Source organism: Sarcophilus harrisii, chromosome 2 (genome assembly GCF_902635505.1).
Source record: "Sarcophilus harrisii chromosome 2, mSarHar1.11, whole genome shotgun sequence".
Classification (NCBI taxonomy): Eukaryota; Metazoa; Chordata; class Mammalia; order Dasyuromorphia; family Dasyuridae; genus Sarcophilus; species Sarcophilus harrisii.
The window spans coordinates 106,514,147-106,540,092 of record NC_045427.1 but is presented as its reverse complement, the minus strand read 5'-3'; the positions used below and the strand labels follow the sequence as shown (position 1 = coordinate 106,540,092).

The 25,946-nt window shown below is 31.4% G+C and overlaps 1 protein-coding gene across 14 annotated transcripts in view; it reads right to left on the bottom strand.

The window, feature by feature from the left end:
- EHBP1 (EH domain binding protein 1) overlaps positions 1–25,946 on the bottom strand; it is a 444,659-nt gene that overhangs the window by 171,681 nt on the left and 247,032 nt on the right. For all 14 annotated transcript variants that reach the window (XM_031950538.1, XM_031950539.1, XM_031950541.1 and 11 more), the window contains one exon: positions 14,043–14,235. In XM_031950538.1, the coding sequence (XP_031806398.1) occupies positions 14,043–14,235 (193 nt within the window). The remainder of the gene's footprint in view (positions 1–14,042; positions 14,236–25,946) is intronic.

The following is a 25,946-nucleotide window of genomic DNA, read 5'->3' as shown; positions in this document are numbered from 1 at the left end:
GTCCTTGCATTGGTCTAGGTTTGTTTTGATTTTTATTTACTTCACATAGGATTGTTCAAATTATAGTGCTAAGGCCTTCTAGAGGAAGGTAATTCAAAGATTTGAATAGTTCCAAGAGAAAAAGGGGGGAATGTTATGCCAAAGTTCCCTTTTAATGGGGTGACCAGGTCCTCCAATTGTCGTATTTCATAATTCTGCCTTAGGTTATGACCATCCCCTCTTAATGGTTGAGATAAAGGTTTTATAGACATTCATTAATGTCATTAGAATATCAGTAACTTCACTCTATTAGGTTATCCCCATCTAGATCCTTCCATTATGTCATTGTTCTTGTTATTCCATAAAAGGCTCGCTGCCCCGATACTCGGGGCTAGACTCTTTGAGATGATAGTCTCGTCTAGCCCTGGGATCAACATGGATGCATTGGTCCCAGTATTTCTGTCCATTTAATAAATTATTGAATTGGTCTCTAATCTCTGTCTTGCTCAGTTTCTTCGGCATTACAAACTCCCATCCTCAGAGAACTGTTACTCTATGACTCTGAATTCATTCAAAACCATAGCTTTTGAGCCCCCCCTGATATTTCCTTTTTTTCTAGTTAGTCAGAGAACATAATTCAGAGCAAAGATATTTCATGAAAGAGCATAGTAAGAAAAGGTGAAACAGAACATTCCTGCCAGAAACCTAAGGACACTCTCTTATAAATATACATACCACTGAAGCATACATAAGGTTAATGAAAGAGGGGCCTATACAAAAAAAGGAATTAACTTCAATTAAGTCACATTCATGAAGGAGTAGCTAATTTCTCAGACGTTGCAGTATCACTGATATGTTTTGGTAATGTCACAGTATTACTCTTACTGTGTCCACAAGATCCCCTTGGTCTCTAGGGACTGGAGGGCACGTAATCTCAGTCAGGAATTATTTTATTCATCTCAGAGTGGCTTCAGGGGATGGTATCTCTGCTGGGTATTGCTCTGCTGGTCTCAGATGGTTTTGTGACTGATAAAAGCCCACATTGGTGGGCACTGTTTCATACTACTAGAACCTGAGATCATCTCTCAAGGATCATATTTTGAGGCAAGACAGGCTAGAACCTTTCACCAAAAAGAGCAAACTGATGATTCTTTACTTTTAGTCATGATATCCAACTAACAAAAAACATGCACAGCTCACCCAGACTATCAGAAAGACTAAGTATGGGTAGAGATTTGCTGGTAGTCATCTGCTATGAATGCCAGTTTAATCAGGGTAAAAACAACTATTTTCTCAGACTTATCATGAAAATGAACTTAAACTAGAAGAACAAATTTAAATTAAAAAGCAAAGGTTCTTTATTTACCTAGAATTCTGCCTTTATTATGCACATTTGTCACTTGTATTGTTTGGATGCTCTACTTTGGCCACTGAAAAACCTTTCAGTCCTCATTTTTAGAATGGGAACTTGAACTCCCCATCATAAATAATCAGTGCTCATTTTCAAATGTGTCATTTTTGCCTTTATGAAAGTACATATTATGCTTTCCATGAAGCATGTAATTCAGGGATCATTTACTGAAGACTTTGTGTAATATAAAGGAGAGAGTATGTGATATGAAATCAGAGAATCCAAATTCAAATTTCAGTTTTAACCATTTATTGTCTGGATGAATCCCTTAACCATTCCAGAACTCTGTTTCCTGAACAGTAAAATGGGGGAGAGTTAAACTATATTACCTTTAAGATTCCTTCCACTTCAAAGTCCCATAATCTTTTTCTACTTTTTCTTGGTCTCTTCACACTGTGTGACAGTCATCCTTTTGGAATCTACTCTAAGAAGATATGTGAATGAAAACTGATTGGAACGGATGAATTTTAAGAAATGTTTTCTATATAAAGTCATTAAAATATATTGAATCAGGGCAGTATCATTATATACAAAGAGATAATCAGAGTATCAATAATGTCCTATTTCAATGATAAAATTCTGAATTTGATTTAACAAATATTCATTACAGATTGAGGCTCTGAGGCAGAAATATACAATGATTAACAAGACACGGTGTCCTGCATTAAAGACATTTACAATCCATGGAAAGAGAGCAATTATTAAGTATTTATTAAGTACTTATTTTGTACCAGGCACTAGGAATACAATGCCCCCCCCCCCAAAAAAAATACTGCCTATTTTCAAGGTCCTTAAATTATAACAGGAAAGAAAATGGGTAAACATGTAATTATTCACTAGAAAAAATATGCAGGAAACAATATCAAGGGCAAATCAGTAGCAGATCAAGGGGAAAGGAAAAATCTCATGTGCATGGTAGTGTTTAACTGAGTTTTGAAGAAATATTGAGATTGTAAGAGTAGAGTTAAAGAAGTAGTACCCAGGCAAGGGGAACAGCCTGTACAAAGGCAAAGGTGGGGTACAGATCTTTATGAGTAAGGAACAACAAAAGGATAGGTTGGCTAAATAAACATGCATGCACACATTCAGATAACTATACATACATACATAGAATTCACCTATAACTATAAGGCAGGTTATGAGAATAATTATAGATAGGGTAAAAGTAAAATGCTAGGGATGCATAGAAAAAGTAAAGCTTACTTCTGGCTAAAGGATTTATAGGAGATACAATATTTGAAGGATAATAGTCATCACATCAATAAATTTAATTAAAAAACACTTATTAATAAATCATTCAACACATATTTGCTAAACATTTGCTATGTGTCAAGCAATATAGAAGGCAAAGAAAATACAAATAAAGAAACAACCTCTACTTTCTTGTTTTTAAATTCTGAACTTGGAACCTTTAAAACTTTTTTATCTTTAATACTAAATTAAATGAGTATTTTTTCCTTGTAGAAAGTAGGCAATAATTGTATCTGAAACAGTAAATCTATATTATGTACAATTTGCTTTTTCTTCTGAATAGATAAATTCAACACATAAGTAGGAGTGTGCTAAAGATAGTTCATACAGGCTCATGAGTACTGACTGTTAAATCTTCAGTGCTGAGTATTTATGCCTTTGAAATAAATGAACACTACAAACTGGAGCTTGATTTATTTTGTTGTTTCTAGATTTAAGAAAGTGATAAGAAACTTGTTAATAATACACATTAAAATTAAAAGTGTGTGAAGACATTTTTTATTTTTATAGAATCAGTTGTGTTAAACATTTCCCAGCAATCTTTTGTTTATAATAGTTTCCTAGCAAACTAAACAGCCTTCAAAGATGTCTTCTTCTGTACATTTTCAAAAATTCTCCAATGATCGTTTTTATATTTTCTTTTTCTTTTAGCAACACTACTGCTACCTACATTTCTCCTCCCAAAATTAAGAATTAAAAAACCTCTTGAAACAGGCAAGGAAAACCATAGCAACTAGTCCATTCTCTCTTTGTTAGGGGATAGATTGCTTGCTTCATCATAAGTCTTATGGAATTGTGATTGGTCGAAGAATCAATCACATTTCTTAAGTAATTCAAAACTGTTATTTACAATGTTATTGTCATTGAATCATATCTCAGCACTGTTTACTTCATTTGGTATCAGTTTAGACAAATCTGAGATTTTTCTGAAACTATTACTTTCATCATTTCTTATAGTTCATCAATGTTCCGTTACATTCATATACCAGAATTCTTGAATTAATAGTCATTAATTTTCAGTTTGTTTGCCACTACAAAAATAGCTATTACAAATATTTTTTGTACATTTGTTCTTGGGTGGTAGAAACAATATTCTAGCTCCTATCCATATTTGAGTTAGGCTAATTTTTTCTTTTTTTATTATTATAATTTTTTATTTAAAAAACATGCATGGTCAATTTTTCATCACTGACCCTTGTGAAACTTTCTGTTCCAACTTTTCCCCTCCTCCCTCCCCACCCCCTCCATTAGATGGCAGGCAGTCCAATACATGTTAAATATGTTAAAGCATAAGTTAAATACAATATATGTATACATATTTATACAGTTATTTTGCTGCACAAGAAAAATCGGATTTAGAAAGAATGTAAAAATAACCTGAGAAGGAAAATAAAAATGCAACCAAACAATAATAGATAGAGTGCAAATGCTATGTTGTGGTCCATACTCATTTCCTATAGTTCTTTCACTGGATATAGCTGGTTCTATTCATTACTTAACAACTGGAACTGATTTGGTTCATCTCATTGTTGAAGATGGCCACATCCATCAGATTTGATCATCATATGGTATTGTTGTTGAAGTGTATAATGATCTTCTAGTTCTGCTCATTTCACTTAGCAATCGTTCATGCAAGTCTCTCCAGATTAATTTTTTCTAAAAAAATTGAGATATTCTTCAAGAATTGATTGGCTCAGAAGATTAAGCCTAAGGCTGTTAACATAATTTCCTAACTGCCTAAATATAAAGTAGCCAAGTGGAACTCAAGGTGCACTGTGAAGCTTGAATCATGGATCTCAATGGATAACTCAAGCAAAGGAACTCACCTTAGCTAAAATCAACTTGTGATATTCTCAATGGCCATCATTGTCAAATATCCTTCAGCTAGGTTAAGTAAAAAAAAGAAAAAAAAAATATATATATATAATTCTTGTTCTTAACTACTGGATGAATTAGGAGGGAGTACTCCTTTAGTTCTAATATCAAACCTAAATTATCAGGTGACTGACTTCAGTCAGGGCCAGGCCAGAATAACTGAATCATAGCATATATGGGCAGAGTTCCAAAATGCTTTCTAAAATTAAAATGATTGGACCCCACAGCTGAATAACAAATTGAATCTCCAAAAACATAAAAAAAGAATAAAAATAAAAAAGAAATAAAAGATTCAATAAGGTCAAACTGTTTATATTTTCATATGGCAAGATAATATTTGTAACCCATAAGAACTTTATTTAATTAAGGGCAATTAAAAGGACTATAAATAGATAGAGGGTGTGGACATAAGGTAATTTTGATTGGGTAATACTTCAAAAAACAAAATGCCAAAGAACACAAAGTGTGACAAAGAAGATTGTACTGCAAGAAGGAGGGGGAAAATACAGTGGAATACATTATCTCACATAAAAGAGGCATTAAAGAGATATAATGGAGGGGGAGATGTCAGGGGGAGTGGCAGTCAAAGCTTAAATCTTACTCTCATCAGAATTGATTCAAACAGAACAATCTATCTTACTCTATAAGGAAATAAAAAGGGATGAGAATAATAGAAGGGTGGGGAGGTGTGGATAGAAGAAAGGGAACTTTGGGGGTGACTGTGATCACTTTTGAGGAGGAACAAAATGAGGGTAAGGGGGAGGATAAATAATGGAAAAATAGCATGCAGAGAAACAGTTATCACAACTATTAATGTGAATGAGATAACTCACCCATAAAACAAAAGTGGACAGCAGAATGGATTAAAAACCAAAATCTTACAATATATTGCTTACAAAAACATATTAAAAGCACAAACACACACACAGTAAAGTTAAGGGGGCAAATATAATCTTTTAGACTTTAGCTGTGGCAAAGAAATCGGGGGGTAGCAATCATGATCTCAAACAAAATAAAATCAAAAATCTAATTAAAAGATATAAGAAAGAAAAATACCACAAGCAATGAAGTAATATCAATACTAAACATATATGCATCAAATAATATAGCATCTAAATTTTTGAAACAAAAGTTCAATGAGTTACAGCAGGAAATAAGACAATAAAACTACAGTATTGAGGGACCTCAACTTTCCCCTATCAGAACTAGATAAATCTAACCATAAATTAAATTAAAAAAGAAGTTAAAGAGATGAATAAAATTCTGGAGAAATTAGATATGTTTGATCTCTGAAGAAAAATCAATAGGAATAAAAAAGAATATACCGTTTTTCTCAGCAAAACATGGTACCTACACAAAAACTGACCGTATATTGGGATATAAAAACCTTACAATCAAATTCAGAAAAACAGAAATAGTATATGCATTCTTTTCAGATCATTATGCAATAAAAATTACAGTCAATAATAGACAATGGAAAAAATAAATAAAAATTAACTGGAAACTAAATCTATTTCTAAAAAATAAGTGGGTCAAAGAATAACTTATAGAAACAATTTATAACTTCATTAAAGAAAGTGACAAAGACAAAAATGAGCAAATGGATAAGCTTGTAGCTTATCTATATTATAGATAATGCTTGTTAATAGTTTAGATAAATATTATTTATCTAAATATTATATATTTTGGAGCAAAATTTATGAGATACAGTCAAAAAATGCGAAAATTTATATTCCTAAATATTTATATAAATAAAATAGAGAAAGATCAAATCAATAATGGCATATATGGCAATAATGGCAAACAAGTAGAAAAACACAAATTAAAAATCCCTAATTAAATATCAAATTGGAAATCCTGAAAATCAAAGGAGAGATTAATAAAATTAAAAGTTTTATGAAACTGGTTTTATGGAAAAAAAATAAAGTAGATATAAATCATTAGTTAATTTGATTTTAAAAAGGAAGGAAACTAAATTACTAGTATCAAAAATCAAAGTGAAGAATTTGCTACCAATAAAGAAGAAATCAAAACAATTATTACAAGCTATTTTGCCCAATTATATGCCAATAAATTTGACGACAGAAATGAAATGAAGTAGACAGAAATGAACAAAATTAACATTAACAGAAGAAGAAATAGGATATTTAAATAATCCAATCTTAGAAAAAAGAAAATGAATGAACCATCAATGAATTTTCTAAGAAAAAATCTCCAGGGCCAGATGTGAATCCAGATGGATTCACAAGTAAATTCTACCAAACATTTAAAGAAAATTAATCCTAATAATATATAAGTTATTTGGAAAAACAGCCATCAAATTCCTTTTATGGCACAAATGTGGTATTTATAGCTAAAGCAGGAAGAGCCAAAACAGAGAAATAAAATTATAGAGCAATTTAACTAAGGAATATTCATATAAAATATTAAATAAAATACTAGCAAGGACATTAGAGCAACATATCACAAGGATAATATATTTTGACCAGGAGGGATTTACATCAAGAATTCAGGGTTGGTTTAATATTAGGAAAATTATCAGCATAATAGACCACATCAAAAACAAAACCAACAGAAGATATGATTATATTGAAAAATACAGAAAAAGCCTTTGACAAAACATATCACCCATTCCTGATAAAAACACTAGAGCTCATAATAATAAATGGTGCTTAGCTAAAAATGATAAATAATATTTATCTAAACAATCAATAAGCATTATCTATAATATGGATAAGCTACAAGCCTGCCCAAAATAATCAGTGCTGAAACATGGATGTCCATTATCATCTCTATTATTTAATACTCTACTAAAAATATTAGCTTTAGCAATAAGAGAAGAAAAAAAATTGAAAAAATTAGAATAGGCAATGAGAAAACAAAGCTATCACTCTGCAAATAATATGGTATTATATTTACAAGCCCTAGAGAAGCAACTAGAAAATTATTTGAAATAATTAACAACTTTAGTAAACTTGCAGGATACAAAATAAATCATTAGTATTTCTATATATTACCAATAAAATCCAGCAGAAAGAGATAAAAAGAGAAATTCCATTTAAAATAATTGAAGAAAATATAAAAACCTTGAGAGCCTACCTGCCAAGAGAAACTTAAAAATTATATGAACACAATTAGAAAACATTTTTCACACTAATAAAATTGGATCTAAACAGTTGGAAAACTATTCATTGCTCATGGGTAGACTAAAACATTATAATAAAATTGACAATTCTACTTAAATTTATTCAGTGCCATGCCAACCAAACTACCAAAAATTGTATTATAGAGCCAGGAAAAAAATAATAAATTCATATGCAAAAAGAAAAGCTCAAGAATGTCAAGGAACTCAATGGAATAAAATATCAACAAAGATTATCTAGCTGTACAAGATCTCAAATTTTATTATCAAAACAATCTATTACTGGACAAGAAATAGAATGGTGGGGATCAGTGGAATACATATTACATTATTGTAAATGACCACAGTAATCTAGTATATGATAAGCCCAAATATTCAAGTTTTTGGAACAAAATCTCATTATTTGACAAAAACTGCTGGAAAAACTGCAAAACAGTATGACAGAAACGAGGAATAAGCTAACATCTCACACTGTAATATTTGGGTAAGGTTCACATAAAGGGTGAAACCATAAGCAAAGCATGGAATAATTTATCTGTCAAATTTATGAATATGGGAAGAATTTAGGATCAAAGAAGCCAGAGGAAGCATTACAAAATATGAAATAGATAATTTTGATTTTATAAAATTAAAAAGTTCTTATGCAAACAAAACCAATGTAACCTAAATTATAAAGAAAGCAGAAAACTTAGGAAAAATTTTAAAACAAGTATTTCTGATAAAGGCCTCATATAACAAACTGAGACAAATTTATAAAAACACATGGTCAAAGGTCAAAGGATATAACAGGCAGTTTTCAGACAAAGCACTAAATCACTACTGATTACAGAAATGAAAACTAAAATAACTGAGGTGGCACGTCACACCTGTCACTCATATGTATGATTCTAGACAATCTCATAGTAATGATGAAGTATCTCTCCAGACAAAAAACTGGTATTGCTTGAATATAGATTGAAGCATGCCATTTTTCACTTTCTTTCTTTTTTTTATTCAAGTCTTCTTGTACAAAATGATTAATATCAAAACATTTTACATGACTGCATGTAAAATACAATCAGATATAGGTTTTATAGATAGATAAATAGATAGATATAAAACCTATATCTGATTGCTTACTATCTCAGGGAGGGAGAAAGGGAAAAAGGAAAGGAAAAGAGTTTGGAACTCAAAAAATTTAAAAACAATGTCAAAATGGTTTTAACATGTAACTAAGGAAAAATAAAATAAAATGATGACAAATTTATAATATCATCAACAATGTTAATGTTCCTGTTTTTGCTTCCAAAATTTAAAATTTACCTTTTAATTTCATTTTTGTTAATCTAATGGGTATGAAGTAAAAACTTATTACTATTTTCATTTAAATTTTACCAACTACCATTGATTTGAAGCATTTTTTTACATATGTAGATACCTTATTTTACTTCCTCTGAAAATTTTGTTCATCTACTATGAGTATTTATTTATTGTAGAAAGGTTTTTGTTTTTATGTATTTGAATCAATTATATATCTTGGATATGAGACTTTTATCAGAAGAATTTGTTGCAATGATTTTTAAAATTCATTTATTCATTCATTTATTCATTTTTAGGTTTGGATGTACATTCATAATGGGAGAGAAAAATCAGAACAAAAAGGGGAAAAACACAAGGAAAAAAATAAGAAAAAAGGATGAAAATAATATGCATTGATCCACATTCAGTCTCCATAGTGCTCTCTCTGGGTGTGGATGGGCGTTTTCCATCTAAAGTTTATTGGAATTGCCTTGGATCTCTGAATTGCTGAGAATAATTAAATATATCATGGTTGACTATGATACAATCTTCTTGTTGCTTTGTACAATGTTTTCCTGGTTCTGCTTGCTTCACGTAGCAGTTCATGTAAATCTTTCCAAGCTTTTCTAAAATCAACTTGTTCTCTTTTTATAGAACAGTAGTATTCATATACCATAACTTATTTAGCCATTTCCCAATTAATGGGCAGCTACTCATTTTCCAATTCTTTGCCACCACAAGAAGAGCTGCTACAAACATTTTCTACACACATGATTTCTTCTATGATCTCTTTGGGATACAGATCCAGTAATGGCACTGCTTGATCAGAGTATGCATAATTTTATATCCCTTAGAGAATAATTAAATTTTTCTCCCAAATGGTTGGATCACTTCACAACTCAATCAACAATGTATTAGTGTTCCAGTTTTCCCTTATCCTTTCCAACACTTATAATTAATCCTTATCCCAGCAATTGAGGCCTTTGCATTTATCAAAGACTAGGCTTCCAGGTTCAAATACTTTTGAATCTTATACATCTAAAAGGTTTCACTGATTGACCTCTCTAATTTTTAACTAGTACTAAATAATCTTGATTACTGCTAGCTTGTAGTATAGATTGAGATATGAAACTGTTAAGTCTTTATTCATTTTTTTCCATCATTTCCCTTGAGATTCTTGATCTTTAGTTTCCCTAGATGCATTCTATTTTGAAGAGAATTGCTTTTTAATACCTTTTCCTGTTGGAATCTGTTATAAATAGAAAAGTTGATAATTTAAATGGATTTGTTTTATATCCCATTACTTTACTGAAAAAAAATTTCAAATTTTAGTTGAATTTTTGAGTAAAATAACATGTTATCTGTAAAAGTAACAATTTTTATTTCTTTTTGCTTATGCATATTCCCTGAGACAACTAGGTAATACAATGAATAAAGCATTGGAGGAAGTAAAGAAAACCTAAGACCAAATCCTGCTTCAGACACTTAATGACTATGTGACTAAAAGCAAGTCATTTCACTTTCCTCATCTGTAAAATGGAGATAATAACAATGCTATTTCACAATATTTTTATGCTGATCAAATGAGATAAGGTATGATAGCTCTTGTAAAGCTAAAAGCACTATTCAAAATGGTAGCTTTTATTATAATTTTAACCTCTTTGCTAATATTTTACCCATAGCTTTGCATCAATGTTCATTAAGAATATTGGTCAATAATTTTCTTTCCCACTTTCATCTCACCCTGGCTTATGGGTATCTTATATAAGACTATATTTGGCTCATAGAAGGAATTCGGTAAGATCTTTTCTTAATCTACTTTTATAAACCATTAATGTAATGTTAGACTTAGTTTTTCTTTAATTGTTTAATATAGTTCCCCTATAAATCTATCTATTTTGGGATGATTTTGTTCATTATTTAAATTCTCTATTTATTATTTGGTTGCTTTTGATAATTATGTTTTTTATAATTATTCATCCACTTCACCTAAGGTATCATTTTTACTGGCATATAATCAGGCAAACTGTAATGTCCAGATGCTTTCTGGAGGATCTCTGATTGGCCTTGGTCTTAGATAAATTACTGATGAAGGCAGGAGAGGCACCACAAGGATAGTCAAGGATGGAGTCTATTTCAAATCCTCTCAGCCCTTAAATACCTTAGTAGGATTACATCACTATAGCACACTGAGCATGTGCCAACTGTAGAACCATTACATCATTACATCACAGTAAGTATATGTGAACTAGAGATCCATTATTTTATCAATCACACTGAGTAAACAAACATCCTGCTGTAAGAATCCTTGCTTCAAGTATACTGTTCCCAGAGTTCCCCACTATCTGTGGTACTCTACAGCAAACAATTTTTAAAAAATTCTTCATTTGTTGTGAATGTTCTTTTTCTTGTTGATGGCAATTTTTTTTTTTATTTTTTGTTACAGTAATGGGCTGAAACTCTTGAAGCTCTTATTGTACTGAGGTCCCAAGCACTTGAGGCTGATCAGCAATTGGACAATACTCTATTAATATATGCGTGGAGAAAGAATGGCCCCTCCCACTCTCTGTGAAAGTTGGGTGTGTTGTATAGGAGATTGCAGACTATTTGGTGGGTAGAGTAAAAGAGGCAGGGGCACTGTTGGCTGGGTTTGTGTTGTGATTGCTCTCACTTTCCCCTTCATCTTGGCAAAGAATAAAGATCAAGGATTTTCTTTTATTCTGACACTGGCTGATTTTAATATACTCTGGGTGCTAAATGCGGTTTTATTTTATATCTTACAAACCAATTCCTTGTTTTATCATTTTCATGTTTTTTATTTTTGTTTTAAAAATATCTAAATTCAAATTTAGTTAGTTTTATTTATTTATTTATTTTTATGTATTTAGTCAGGGTTTTTTTTGTTTTTGTTTTTTGTTTTTTGTTTTTTGTTTTTTTTTTTGTGGAATGCCCAATTCCTTGGTTTGCTCTGTCCCTCTTGCTGATGAAAATGTTTAGAGATATGAATTTTCCCTAAGGATTATTCTGACTGAATTCAAAAGACTCATGATGGAGAATGCTATCCACATTCAAAGAAAAAAACATGGAGTCTCAATATAGATCAAACCATACTATTTTCACTTTTTGTTTTTTCTTTCTTGTGGTTTTTCCTTTTTGTTCTGCTTCTTCTTTCACAACATGAACGATAGGATATGTGAGTATGTTTAATGTGAATATAATCTCTCAGACTGCTTGCCATCTTGGAGAGGGTGGGAGGGAAAAAATCTGGCTAAAAATTCTATAAAAGTGAATGTTGAAAACTATTTATACATATAATTGGGAAAAAATACTATTAAGTAGAGGGGATAAAGGACTATTTTGTCTGTACTTCAAAATTCCTAGTATATTGTCTCCTTGATATTTTTTTCCTTAATTAAGTTATCTGATTTTTAAAAATAATTTATTGACCCCCTAATTCCTTCAGAATTAAATCACTTAATATCCATTTAAGTTTGAATGTTTTTAATCTTTTTGTTTTTCTCCTTTTGTTGTAAGGAATTTATTGTGAAGTATGATCTAATATTATTATTGTACTTGATCAATTTGCTGTCATTAACAGCTGAGAAATATACACGTTCCATTATCTACCTATTAAACAATCACGAGAAATTTATCATGTCTACCTTTTCCAAAACTGTATTTAATTCCTAAAGTTATTTCCTTTTTATCTTTTTGATATAACTGTTTCTCTGAAAGTGTGATAATGAGGTCCTAACTCATATTTTTGCTATTTTAGTGCAATAACCTTTTCCCCAAAATACTCATATACTATACTATATTATAAGCATCATATTTATTATTATCATCATTTCATTATTATTAGTGCTTTTAAGCATAATTGATTTGCTCTACTGTTTTCAGCAGTCTCTTTCTACTGTTGCCTGATCTGGGATCATTTATATATGTCTATTTAAAATGATTACTATGTGAAGTATAGAACTTAATTTTCTTTAATTTATGAGTGCTTTATATTATTAAAATATATTTAATAAACAAAACAAAATTTACTTCATACCCAAACTGCCAAGTAAAATGATATAAATTATAGAACAGAAGAAGAAGAACTCTGGCATTTAATTAGGCCATACATATGTATATACACATATGCATATAATTTTGATATTTTATTTTCTAGTTGTAAATGCTTAAGTACATGTACAAACACAATTAGCTACTTATATAAGGAAAAAAGGAAAAATATATGACATGGCAAAAAAAATTATAAATTATTCTTCTTAAGTTTGATTAGCAATTTTGAGGGGCAATTTTCTGTTACCTTTGAGTGACTGCAAATCTCCAAAAGTAAAAAGTGGTTTTGAAATGATCCTTCAAATGTTAAAAGCAGAAAAAAAAGGTTCTTTTTTATTAGGAAGAAAAAAAAAAAAGTATTATCTATAGAATTATTTGAATAAATATTACAGATTGAAGAAGTTAGTTTTTCAAAAGTTGTAACTATAAAAAGTTAAAATTAAAAAAAACAACATTTTTATTGCATTTAGAACACTATTATTTAAAATTAGATTATTTAAATGTTTCAGGCTCTGTTCAGTTTTTGAAATAATTTTCCTTTCTCATTCCATATTAATTATTAGGCATTAAACTCTATGTGCAAAAAAGGCAGATCAAGATTTAAGTGAGTATTAATCAATCAGAAAACAACTTTTTCCAAGTGAAATTCTCAGTTCAACAAAGCATTACTGAACCCAATAGCCTTACTAGAAGATGATTTCTATTCCTTATTCTATATTAGAAAAAAATGATTCTACACATCTTAGACCTCTCTTTACTTTAAACTACATCTACCAATGCTGTAATAATTATTGCTTTTGTTGTTTTTTTTTTCTATTGACTTCATAAGAACACTCACAAAATTTTAAATATACACCTAATGTGTTTATGTTGGTGTGGACATAAAGCATGACAATATACCTATTAAATTACATATAAATAGATTCATTTAGGTAACAATATGGTCAAACATGTTTTGTATTTACTTTTGTTTAAACTTTGGCATTAAAAAAAGGCATGAAAAGGTCAACACGTACTTCATTAAATACCAAAGCCTACCTTAGGTGAAGATGCGAGATCGGCTCCTGCAGAGACCCCAGTGATCTCTCTTGTCCTTCCTTCTGTCCTTGGGAAGCGTCCTGGTGGCTCTGGGGCCTTTCTTTTCATTTTCTTTTCAGTTTCTGGTTCTGGAGTTGGACTCACCCAATTATTTGGAGTAGGGATTAGTTTGGGTTCATAAAAAGGATTTGATCTATGTGAAAAAATAAAAGAATTGTTGATAATCATTTTACATTTTTTAACTCCCAGATGACAAAACCAGATATTATATATCTTATGTTTTCATGTCAAGTTAGAATTTTCAAGTGTATTCATATATGTGATTTCATTTTATCCTAGAAACAATCTTATGGGATATGGAGGAGAGAAAACTGACCTGACTCTTAAATTAAAGCAACTTTCACTCAAGAAAATATCATTTTAATATTCTATAGTAAAAAGAATTCTTATCTTAAATAACAGAAAAACAACATGAATAGTGTAAAGAGTACAAGCCTTGGAGACAAGGCTTTTTTTGTTGTTGTTGTTAGTCTTTTTTCTGACATCTCCTGGCTTGTTCACCCAGGACAAGTCATTTAACCTCTTAGTGGCACAAGCAATTCTCTGAGAATATGTTAAGGTTGAATTCTATATAATGAAATCACAGATCATGACAAAAAAATAAATCTTATGATGTTATTATGTGTAATTGAAAAACTCAAATTTATCAATACAAATAGGGAAAGTTTTTAATTTCATAGATTATCTGGCTTGTAATTATATATGAAATATTGATGGAATTACTCCCTGGAGCAGGCATTGATAGGTATCAGTTTAGCCTTTTGGTCCCATTCTCTGGGGAGGTCTTTCAGTCAGAAATTCAAGTTATAATCAAACCCATGATGCCCACTCTCTGCAGAGGTCATAGGCAGCCTTGCTTTTCCAGGACCTGTCAGAAATTTCAGCCATGTTCCTGAGGTTCAATTCCCCCTATAAATTTGTCCATGACTCATATCATCTTTGCTGATCCCCACTGGCATGGTCCACTATGGATGGCATTCTGCCTCATGGTATCTTTCCCTTCACTCCTCCCTCCATGCCACATGGTATCTCTCATCTTCCCACCATGCTTCATGGTATTTTTCCTCTTATCCCCCACTATGCCTTATGGTGTTTCTCCTTTTAGTTACTAACTCTTTTAAGGTGTTTCTAGCCAAGGGATAAATACTCTAACCTCATGGGATGTTCCCTTTCTTCTGGCTAATTGTGTGTTCCACTAGAAACTTATCTTTTCCATCATTCTTTGCTATGTGCTTTCCCAATTCTATTTAATATTTACCACTACTGCTGTCTATTGTATCTCTTCATTTTGTCAATAACATCACTTCCTAAATAAACTTATCTTTTGTCAAAGAAAATGGCCATTGTGAATCTTCATGTGACCAAACCCCAACATTTGGTGATTACATCAATCTCAATATTTGGTGCATATCATTTGTTATCTCAACCACATTATTATGGATAACCTCTTAGTGAAATGATACATGTCAGGAAAATAATTGATTTAGATTATATAATACAATCATTAATTGGTATTACTTTAAATTTCTTTCTTTTTTTATAAACAGTTAACTTCTTTTAAGAAATGCATTGAAGAAATTTCCAGGTCATGCTATCAAGACAGATAGCAGCCTAGACATTTACTTCTATTCCAACAACCTTTCAAACCTCTCCAAAATAGAAATTAGGCACCAAATAAAAAGTAATTTCAGCTGTTTCCATGGTCTAAGAAAAATAAGTCCCCCCAAATCACAAAATGACACTTGACTGAACTCACTTAGTACCTCTCTCCCCTATCTCTTGCACTAGTGGCAGCATAGATGCATTAACAACAAAAGAAGTTTATATCAAAACCAACTCCCAGTGAAGTGAACAGAATGAGAACATTGCACACAATAACAGCAATATTTACAATGATCAACTGTGAATAATTTATATATTCTCAGCAACACAATGATCCAAGAAATTTTTCAGAAAAATGCTTGCTGGAGTCTGAATGTAGGTAAGACTAAACATATTAAAAAAAAAAAAAACAAACTTTTTCTTCTTTTTGTGTGTTTTCTTTTCCATGTTGGTTAATATGAAAATACATTTTGCATGAGATTACATATTTATATTCTGTATCAAATTGCTTGCCTTCTAAAGGAGGAAAGAGGGGAGGAAAGTAAAAGAATTGGAATTCAAAACTTTAAAAAATTAATGTAAAAATTGTTTTTACATATAAGAAACAACCCTGGTCCCCTCTCCCTCCTTCTACTGCTATGGCAACATAGCCCCAGGGTATGGAATTTTGCTCAGGCCTTGACTACCATCTTGACTATTACCCTTCTGGAGTAAAAATCTGCCAAGGGCTGGTGCCTGAATGTACCAATACTGCTAAATTGCCACTGCTGAACCAAATAATTAAGAAAAAGAGGGACTGGGACCAGTCACCAGGACAAGATGTCATATGTGAGAGAGGTTGTATAGCACTGAAGTACAAGGGAAAGCATAGCATCCAGCTGGGATTAGTTCTGGTCACCCAAAAGTCAACTGGGGAAAAAATCTACGGTGAACAGTGAATTGCCAAGAATGGGAGGAGCTTGGGTGGTTCTGAGATCTAGAACTCAATGAGAGTTCAGTCAGAGTCGGGAAGTAATAAGGCAAATGGGGGGGGGGGAGGGGAAGGAGAAGGGGGAAATTGAAAGTATTAAAGATTTTAAGAAGTCTCAAAGACCTTGAAGAAAAACAGATGAATAGTAACAACAAAAGGATATATAGTTTCCAGATTTCAAAAGTGATTTCAAGAACTTGTGAATACTATAAAACAAACAAAAATTAGCCAAAACTTGATGAGAGATAAAATACTGTGGAATTTGAGAACATGCAACAACAAGAAGCTATTCCTAAGTGGCTTAAAAGAGAAATGAGAATTATAAGAGTAGAACTTAGGTACTGTACAGCAAAAAAAGAAAAAGAAAAACAATAGAACAGAAAAACTTGTAGCTGCAATGGCTAACATCACCAAACAAAAGAATGGAGGATAGACTAGGAATGCAGAAGTAAAGAAGTGAAGGATGATCTAGAAGAAAAAAAGCAAAAATAACAAGAACATTAAAAGTATATATATATATTCACTATGCAAACAAAAAATACTAATCTTCAAGAAAAGAAACACAAAGACAACCTAACCATCATAAGTCTCTGAAATGAACAGCATAGGACAAGAAAAACTTTAACATCATAAAAAAGGAAATAATAAAAAAAGAACTTATTTGAACTTCTGAACACAGAAAATAAGATTCCAATTGAAAGAATTCAGATTATCTAAAAATTAACCGAAAAATCTCATCGACAAATTTCAAAACATATAGTAGTTAAATTTAATAATTCAATTCAGAAAAAAGTTCTACAAACTGTCAGGTGAAAGGTACAAAGGAAAGTATATTCAAAGATATATTCAAATAACTATTCAGCATCTATTAGAAAAAAGATGAGGAAGTGAAAAAATGTGTTCTGAAAAGAAATGATGCAGCCAGGGATAACCTATCATAAATAACCATACTGGACAAAATATAGATATACACTTATTACAGAGGCGAGTGAAATATTTTTAGAAACAAAACCAGAATTGAAGAGATTGTTTGCTTCTCAAACACACTAAATAACAACAACAACAAAAAAAAGTAAAAGAAAATATATGCAGGATAACAACACAATGATAACAGAAATATGCCTACAAAAAAGTGGGGGTGGGATTTAAGGTGCTGTCTGAGGTAGGAAAAAGGATATCTTTAGAGTTTGTACATTCCTTTCCCTTCCTTACTTTATTCTAATAAGTTGCCTCCTTCCCCAGTTCTGGCTAGCATCAGGATGAGAGGCAGACCTAGATGAACAAATCTAGTTGAAGTGATAGCGAAAAGGAAGACAGAGGTCATTAAGGACAAACCTGACATCCTGCCTATAGGTAAACACTTATTTTGTGGGACAACATTGAGGCAGTATTACAACATGGGAGGAAAAGAATGCATGCTGCTATAGCATTAAAACAAGGGCTAACAATGGGGGAAGGTGACCTGTGCTCTCAAAAAGAGAAGCGTTTACAAGAGAGTGGGTAAGGAGTTGAGGGGAAAAGAAAATGGGTGGGAGAAATAAAAGGAGCCCTCACTCCAGAGGTAGGAGAGGGTTCCACTGAGGAATGCTGCTAGAGGTAAAGACAGAAAATGCCGGGGAAATCAGTACTTGAAAAGTCTACTTGTATTCAGAAGGGGAACCCCAACTGGAATCCCTGGGAATTACTGGCACATAGATGAGTGGAAAAGCATGAACATAAGGGAAGATATTTTTTGACGAAGGTAGAAAAAAAAAACAGCATGAAAGGGTATAAATCAGTGGTGGAGGAAAAGTTCTACCAAGGAGCAGTGTCATCTCTGACAAATGCACCGAATGGTATTGTTTTGAGAATGAAGAACAATGGAAAAGGGAAACTCATGGACTAAGACTTACAATGTAGGGGCAGAAAGCATATAGAGGGGAAAACAGAATGGATACCTTGAAGCTTTGATTGTATGAAGCATACAGAGAGAAAAGAGACCAGATGATTATAGGGCTCATTAACTAGAGAATGAAGTAGTATAGAGTAAATAGAAACAGAAAATGGATAGTGAAGAGACAAAAGAAATCCTTAGAAAGGGGCAAAAAAAATGAAATAAAACCCCCCATAATGAAAAGGACTAGCTGAAGGGGAAAAGAGGAATAGAAATCTACTTGACTGAGGAAAAAAGAGGGAGAAGAAATATATAACTAAACATAAGCAGGAGAAAGTAACTAATTAGCTACTTACCTCTAAAGAAAAAAGGATGCCCAACGAGAACAATCAGGGATAAAGGAAAGAAAGCCAGTGGGAAAAGGGTCACCTTAAAAAAATTAAAGTAATTGAAAGGACATAATACTGTGTTTATAGCATAACAAAATAAAAAATCTTAACTTGAAAAAAACAACAATTTTAGAGCCAAATGGAAGAAAATATAAATGTGAACGAATTAAATATTCCAATAAAATGAAAAAGAGCAACAGATCGGATATGTGGGAAAAAAAAAAAAAAAACAAACCTGTCTTCCAAGATACACAAAATACTTGGATAGACTCAATTACAAAGCACTTCTTAAAGAAATAAAGAACAACATAAATAGCATAAGGAATATGCAATACTCAAAACTAGGCTATACCAGTATAACAAAAATGACAATACTACCAAAATTAATTTATGCTTTTAATGCTATGCCAGTCAAATTACAAAAGGGATACTTTACAAAACTTGATTTTAAAAATTTACCTGAAAAAGTAAAAATATGGAATATTTTTACTAATGGGTTGTCAGAGGAACATCTCAAAAAAAAACTATAAAGTATTCAGAGACACATGAAAAAATGCTCTAAATCACTAATAAAAGAAATGCAAACTTAAACCACCCTGAGATTTCACTTTACTTCCTAAGAACTGACAAAGATAATGAAAAATGGCAACAGTCAATGTTGAAGGGGTTATAGAAAGACAGGTATAACCACACATATTTTAGAGAAGCTAAGATCATAATTATAAAATCATTTTCAAAAAAATTACGGCCATGATACGCAGTATTGCCATTAACAATAATTGGTTTTTAAAACCTTTTATCTACTGAAGGCATTTGGGTATAATTCTGTATTACAGTTAATATTAACAATATTTAGCCTTAAGATAGACATTGTAAGGTTTGCAAAGATCTAAATATAACCATATTATATATTATTTATATAATAAATAACAACCCTGGAGAAAAGTACTGTTACTATCTTCATTCTACAGATGAGAAATATGCTTTAAAGTTTATTCAATCTGCAACAAAACTGATTTAGTATTCTTTGCCTAAGTGCTTTTAACTGCCAAGAATTCTTCTCCTTTCCCAGTTTTCCACTGACATATAGCTGATGCAACTTAGATGCAAAATAATCACAGTGTGAGGTTATGCATTATATTTTATCTTTCCCCTTATAAGTAGAGCTTTTAGAGCTCTTTTGTGAGTTTGTTTTTTTTTTTTTTTTTTTTTTTAGAACTAGCCCAACATCTCTGAAGTCTATGAGATGATAAAGTCATTTTCACTCTGCCTTTTTTTGCATTTGTGGCAATATCTCTAGCAAATGGTTAATTTTTATGAAAGTTCCATATGGTCCTAAGATATATGTTTATTCTTTTCCAATCCCATTAAGAAGATACTTTTAAGTCTTTAGTTCTAGTTTCACCTGCACTTTGTTCAGTTTCATCTTTTCCCTTTGTTAATCTTGCTATTAGAACTATCCAAAACTGAGAGAGGGACACTGAATTCTCCTCCTGGTTACTAATGTATTCTTATAGCTCAGTTACTGCTTCCTTTTTGAATTTAGATGCTAAGGCATTTGAAAACGTATATGATTAGTACTTGATTTGTTGTTTACAATTCCTTTCAGCATAATGTAGTTTCCTCTTTTTTTGGGGGGGGGATATTGATAACATGACTGCAACTTTGGCCTTTTTATTTTACCCATTTGATGAATAATAAAATTTTCTATTCCCTCAGTTTTATTCCATGTATGCCTTTGTTTTTATGCGTTTCCTGTAAGTAACAGATTGCAGGATTTTGTTTTCTTAGTCAGTGTCATTTTTGTTCATTTAATGGGTTGTTCGATCCATTCACCATTTAAAGTTATGAAAGTCAGATTTACATTTTACTTCATTTGCCTCTAACATTGTTTTCCCCAAGTTATGATTTATTTTCCTCTTTGCCCAAAAACATAGTTTTGACTTTTCATTTACTTTATATTTTCGAAAGGGACTTTCTTTTCTCTGCTTCTCCTCCTTTCTTCCTTCCCAAATTCCCTTTCTCCTATTTGTTATTTCTTCTCCTTTTTTTTTTTCTTTTTAGTCATGTAGATTCCTTCTTCCTCTCCTCTCCTTCAACTAGTCTCTCATAGGTTTTTTTTTCTTCCCAATTTTATTTCAATTTTGGTGCTCCTTTACAGAGATGATTTCTTTTCCTCACCTTATTATCTATGCTCCCCTTTTGTCTATTTTAAAGCCTCTTTCTCTGGCTCAGTTTCTATGCTTTTCTACACCTTCTCTATTCTTTGCATTCTCATGGAATAAAATGGCAGGACCCATACTCATTATCCCTAGTTATTTAGTCCATCTAGATCCTTAGTTATTCAGTCCACCTAGATCCTCTCTCTGCTCACCTTAACCAAGACACAATACATATTCCCTTTCATTCTCCTTGATGAAGGGGAAGGTGAATGAAAGAAGTACTTATATAATGTCCACTATGTGCCAAATACTGTGTTAAGTTCTTTTTACAAATATTATGCCAACTTGGTCCTTATAACAATTCTGCAAGATATATACTATTATTATCCCCACTGTACAATTTTACAGTTCTCATTGTACAATTTAATTTGAAAATGTTCTTAAGAATTCCATTTCAAAAAATCTTTCTGAAAAAGCATAATCATACTAGAGATAATTAGTTCTATTTTCTTGCAGACTGAATTGATTTTTTAAAAACGTGATTTAAAAGTTATTCATGAATACTGACACACTACAACTTTGCTTGGAAATAATAAACAATTTCTAATGGAAGTTCTGTAGCAAATCAAATCATGAAGTCTGGAGCATAATACCTACCTAAAGGATTATTTCCAAAAAAGATTACACTTAGGTGATTAAAAGGGATTCAGAAACACACAAAAAAATTTGGGGTAGGTGACTGAAGATGTATTTGAGGTATTCTTATATTAATGTTTATTGAATGCGAAAGAAATCAAAGCAATGTCAAAATAACCAGTTAAAAAATTGTTGGATATATTCTGTGAAAAGAAAAAAGAAACCAAACAAAAGCATCTAATCTGAAACAGAAGTCTCTAATGTATTTATCAATCTTACGAAATTTTGCTAACAAACCACTTAAGTTATCTTAAAATACTAAAGGAATTCGAAAGCAAGTGATAATAAAGAATAAGGACATGGAAAAACTATAAAAGAAATCCTTTATCTTGTTTTATTACTATCCTTTTTGTTGTATTGCTAGAAATGAATGAATTCTTTACAGATTAGTTACATGAACTGTACACAAGGTTTTCAGAAGCCAAACTGAAACTTTAATAGCAAATTCAAGTTATTTTACTATACAAACATGCCCAATGTTAAAGAAAACTCCCCACATAAAACATTCTATTTATGTTCCAACATAATATGTAGGTTACATATTCATTGCAATATTCTTGTTAATGACCATGTGTCCAGTTCATTTTATTATTTGACAAAAATTCAATATGTGAACACATACTTACATATACATTTAAGAAAGCCATTTGTGTAAAAAGTAAGTACACTTGTATCAGAATGTTTTTGTATAAAATGTTATATAAAATATGATATGAGGGATTGGGTTTGAAAATATTCTTGTTAGCATGATATTTTTATTTGTAGTATATTATTCAGGATTTGACCTATGTAATTGTAACAGTACACGAATTATCCAGCTAATGGATTATATGAATCCCTTGATTTTTGCTCCCTATTTCTGATATATTTACCTAATGGATCTTTAAATATTTACATGCTTCCACCAAAGAGAAGGCAGTCAGAAAGCAATAATTCAAATTCAAATTTCTAAGGTAAATAACTAACTTTTCCAATCATACTTATATTTCTTAATAATATAGAATGATAGATAGACTTTTTTTTGGTATATACAAATTTGGTCAGTTATACATGAATTAGGTTGGAACAACAGTCTGATTTTTTTTAATTAGTGCAAGATGGATAATCTTAATTATGAAGAATGAAATTCTAATGAAACAACTAATAATGATTTAAATGAGAAAGAAAGTGGCTAAAAAAACCTATCAATGCAGCTGTTGTAAGTCATCAATTTAGTCAGATTCTTAAATGGTATAGATAAAAAATGGAAGAAAGTATATTATTTAAAAATGAATTTTAAAAGAAGAACATAACCTTATAATATTAATAGCAAGAGTGCTAATGTCAAAATAAGGATAGCAGCATTAGAAGAATACATTATTGCATCCAAAATCAAGTAAATGACTGTGAGGTTAGAAATGATGTGAAAGTAAAAGGTCTTCCAAATACATAACATACTGCAAGAAATTTTTCAAAAGCATTTTTTTAAAATTAGAGTATTGATAAAATCAATGTATCATTGAAAATGATTAATCACAAAGGAATTTACTGGGTAATCCTCGGAATTTCAATGTTAAACAAAGAAAGTCATTTATTTCTATGAAGGAACATCCATTAGAATATAGTATTATAGAATATAGAATATAGTAGTTCATCATATTTTTAAAAAATAATTATAACTTTTTATTGACAGAACCCACGCCAGGGTAATTTTTTACATTATCCCTTGCACTCATTTCTGTTCCGATTTTTCCCCTCCCTCCCTCCATCCCCTCCCCCAGATGGCAAGCAGTCCTATACATGTTAAATATATCATAGTATATCCCAGATACAATATATGTGTGCAGAACCGAACAGTTCTCTTGTTGCACAGGAAGAATTGGATTCAGAAGGTAAAAATAACCCGGGAAGAAAAACAAAAATGCAAAAAGTTTACATTCATTTCCCAGTGTTCTTTCTTTGGGTGTAGCTGCTTCTGTCCATCATTGATCAATTGAAACTGAGTTAGATCTTATCTTTGTCAAAGAAATCCACTTCCATAAGAATACATCCTCATAAAGTATTGTTGTTGAAGTATATAATGATCTCTTGGTTCTGCTCATTTCACTTAGCGTCAGTTCATGTTAGTCTCTCCAAGCCTCTCTGTATTCATCCTGCTGGTCATTTCTTACAGAAAAATAATATTCCATAACATTCATATACCACAATTTATTCAGCCATTCTCCTATTGATGGGCATCCATTTATTGTCCAGTTTCTAGCCACCACAAACAGGGCTGCCACAAACATTTTGGCACATACAGGTCCCTTTCCCTTCTTTAGTATCTCTTTGGGGTATAAGCCCAGTAGTAGCAGGACCAGATGGATTTACATGTGAATTCTACCAAACAGTTAAAGAACAATTAACTCCAATGCTATATAAACTATTTGAAAAAAATAGGGATTGAAGGAGTCCTACCAAACTCCTTTTACAACACAGATATGGTACTGATACCTAAACCAGGTAGGTTGAAAACAGAGAAAGAAAATTATAGACCAATCTCCCCAATGAATATTGATGCTAAAATCTTAAATAAAATATTAGCAAAAAGATTACAGAAAATCATCCCCAGGATAATACACTATGACCAAGTAGGATTTATACCAGGAATGCAGGGCTGGTTCAATATTAGGAAAACTATTAGCATAATTGACTATATCAATAACCAAACTAACAAAAACCATATGATCATCTCAATAGATGCAGAAAAAGCATTTGATAAAATCCAACATCCATTCCTAATGAAAACATTTGAGAGGATAGGAATAAATGGACTTTTCCTTAAAATAGTCAGGAGCATATATTTAAAACCGTCAGTAAGCATCATATGCAATGGGGAAAAACTGGAACCTTTCCCAATAAGATCTGGAGTGAAGCAAGGTTGCCCACTATCACCTTATTATTCAATATTGTATTAGAAATGCTAGCCTCGGCAATAAGAGTCGAGAAGGAGATTAAAGGAATTAGAGCAGGCAATGAGGAAACCAAACTATCACTCTTTGCAGATGATATGATGGTATACTTAGAGAACCCCAGAGATTCTACGAAAAAGCTATTAGAAATAATTCATAACTTTAGCAAAGTTGCAGGATACAAAATAAATCCCCATAAATCCTCAGCATTTTTATACATCACCAACAAAATCCAACAGCAAGAGAGACAAAGAGAAATTCCATTCAAAATAACTGTTGATAGCATAAAATATTTGGGAATCTATCTACCAAAGGAAAGTCAGGAATTATATGAGCAAAATTACAAAAAACTTTCCACATAAATTAAAGTCAGATTTAAATAATTGGAAAAATATTAAGTGCTCTTGGATAGGACGAGCAAATATAATAAAGATGACAATACTCCCTAAACTAATCTATTTATTTAGTACTATGCCAATCAGACTTCCAAGAAAATATTTTAATGATGTAGAAAAAATAACAACAAAATTCATATGGAAGAATAAAAGGTCGAAAATCTCAAGAGAATTAATGGAAAAAAAATCAAATGAAAGTGGCCTAGCTGTACCTGATCTAAAACTATATTATAAAGCAGCAGTCACCCAAAACCATTTGGCATTGGCTAAGAAATAGATTAATTGATCAGTGGAATAGGTTAGGTTCACAAGACAAAATAGTCAACTATAGCAATCTAGTGTTTGACAAACCCAAAGATACTAACTTTTGGGATAAGAATTCATTATTTGACAAAAACTGCTGGGATAACTAGAAATTAGTATGGCAGAAATTAGGCATGGACCCACACTTAACACTGTATATACCAAGATAAGATCAAAATGGGTCCATGATTTAGGCATAAAGAACGAGATTATAAATAAATTAAGGAACACAGGATAGTTTATCTCTCAGACTTGTGGAGGAGGAAGAAATTTGTGAACAAAGATGAACTAGAGACCATTATTGATCACAAAATAGAAAATTTTGATTACATCAAATTAAAAAGCCTCTGTACAAACAAAACTAATGCAAACAAGATTAGAAGGAAAGCAAACAAACTGGGAAAACATCTTCACAGTTAAAGATTCTGATAAAGGCCTCATTTCCAAAATATATTGAGAATTGACTCTAATTTATAAGAAATCAAGCCATTCTCCAATTGATAAATGGTCAAAGAATATGAACA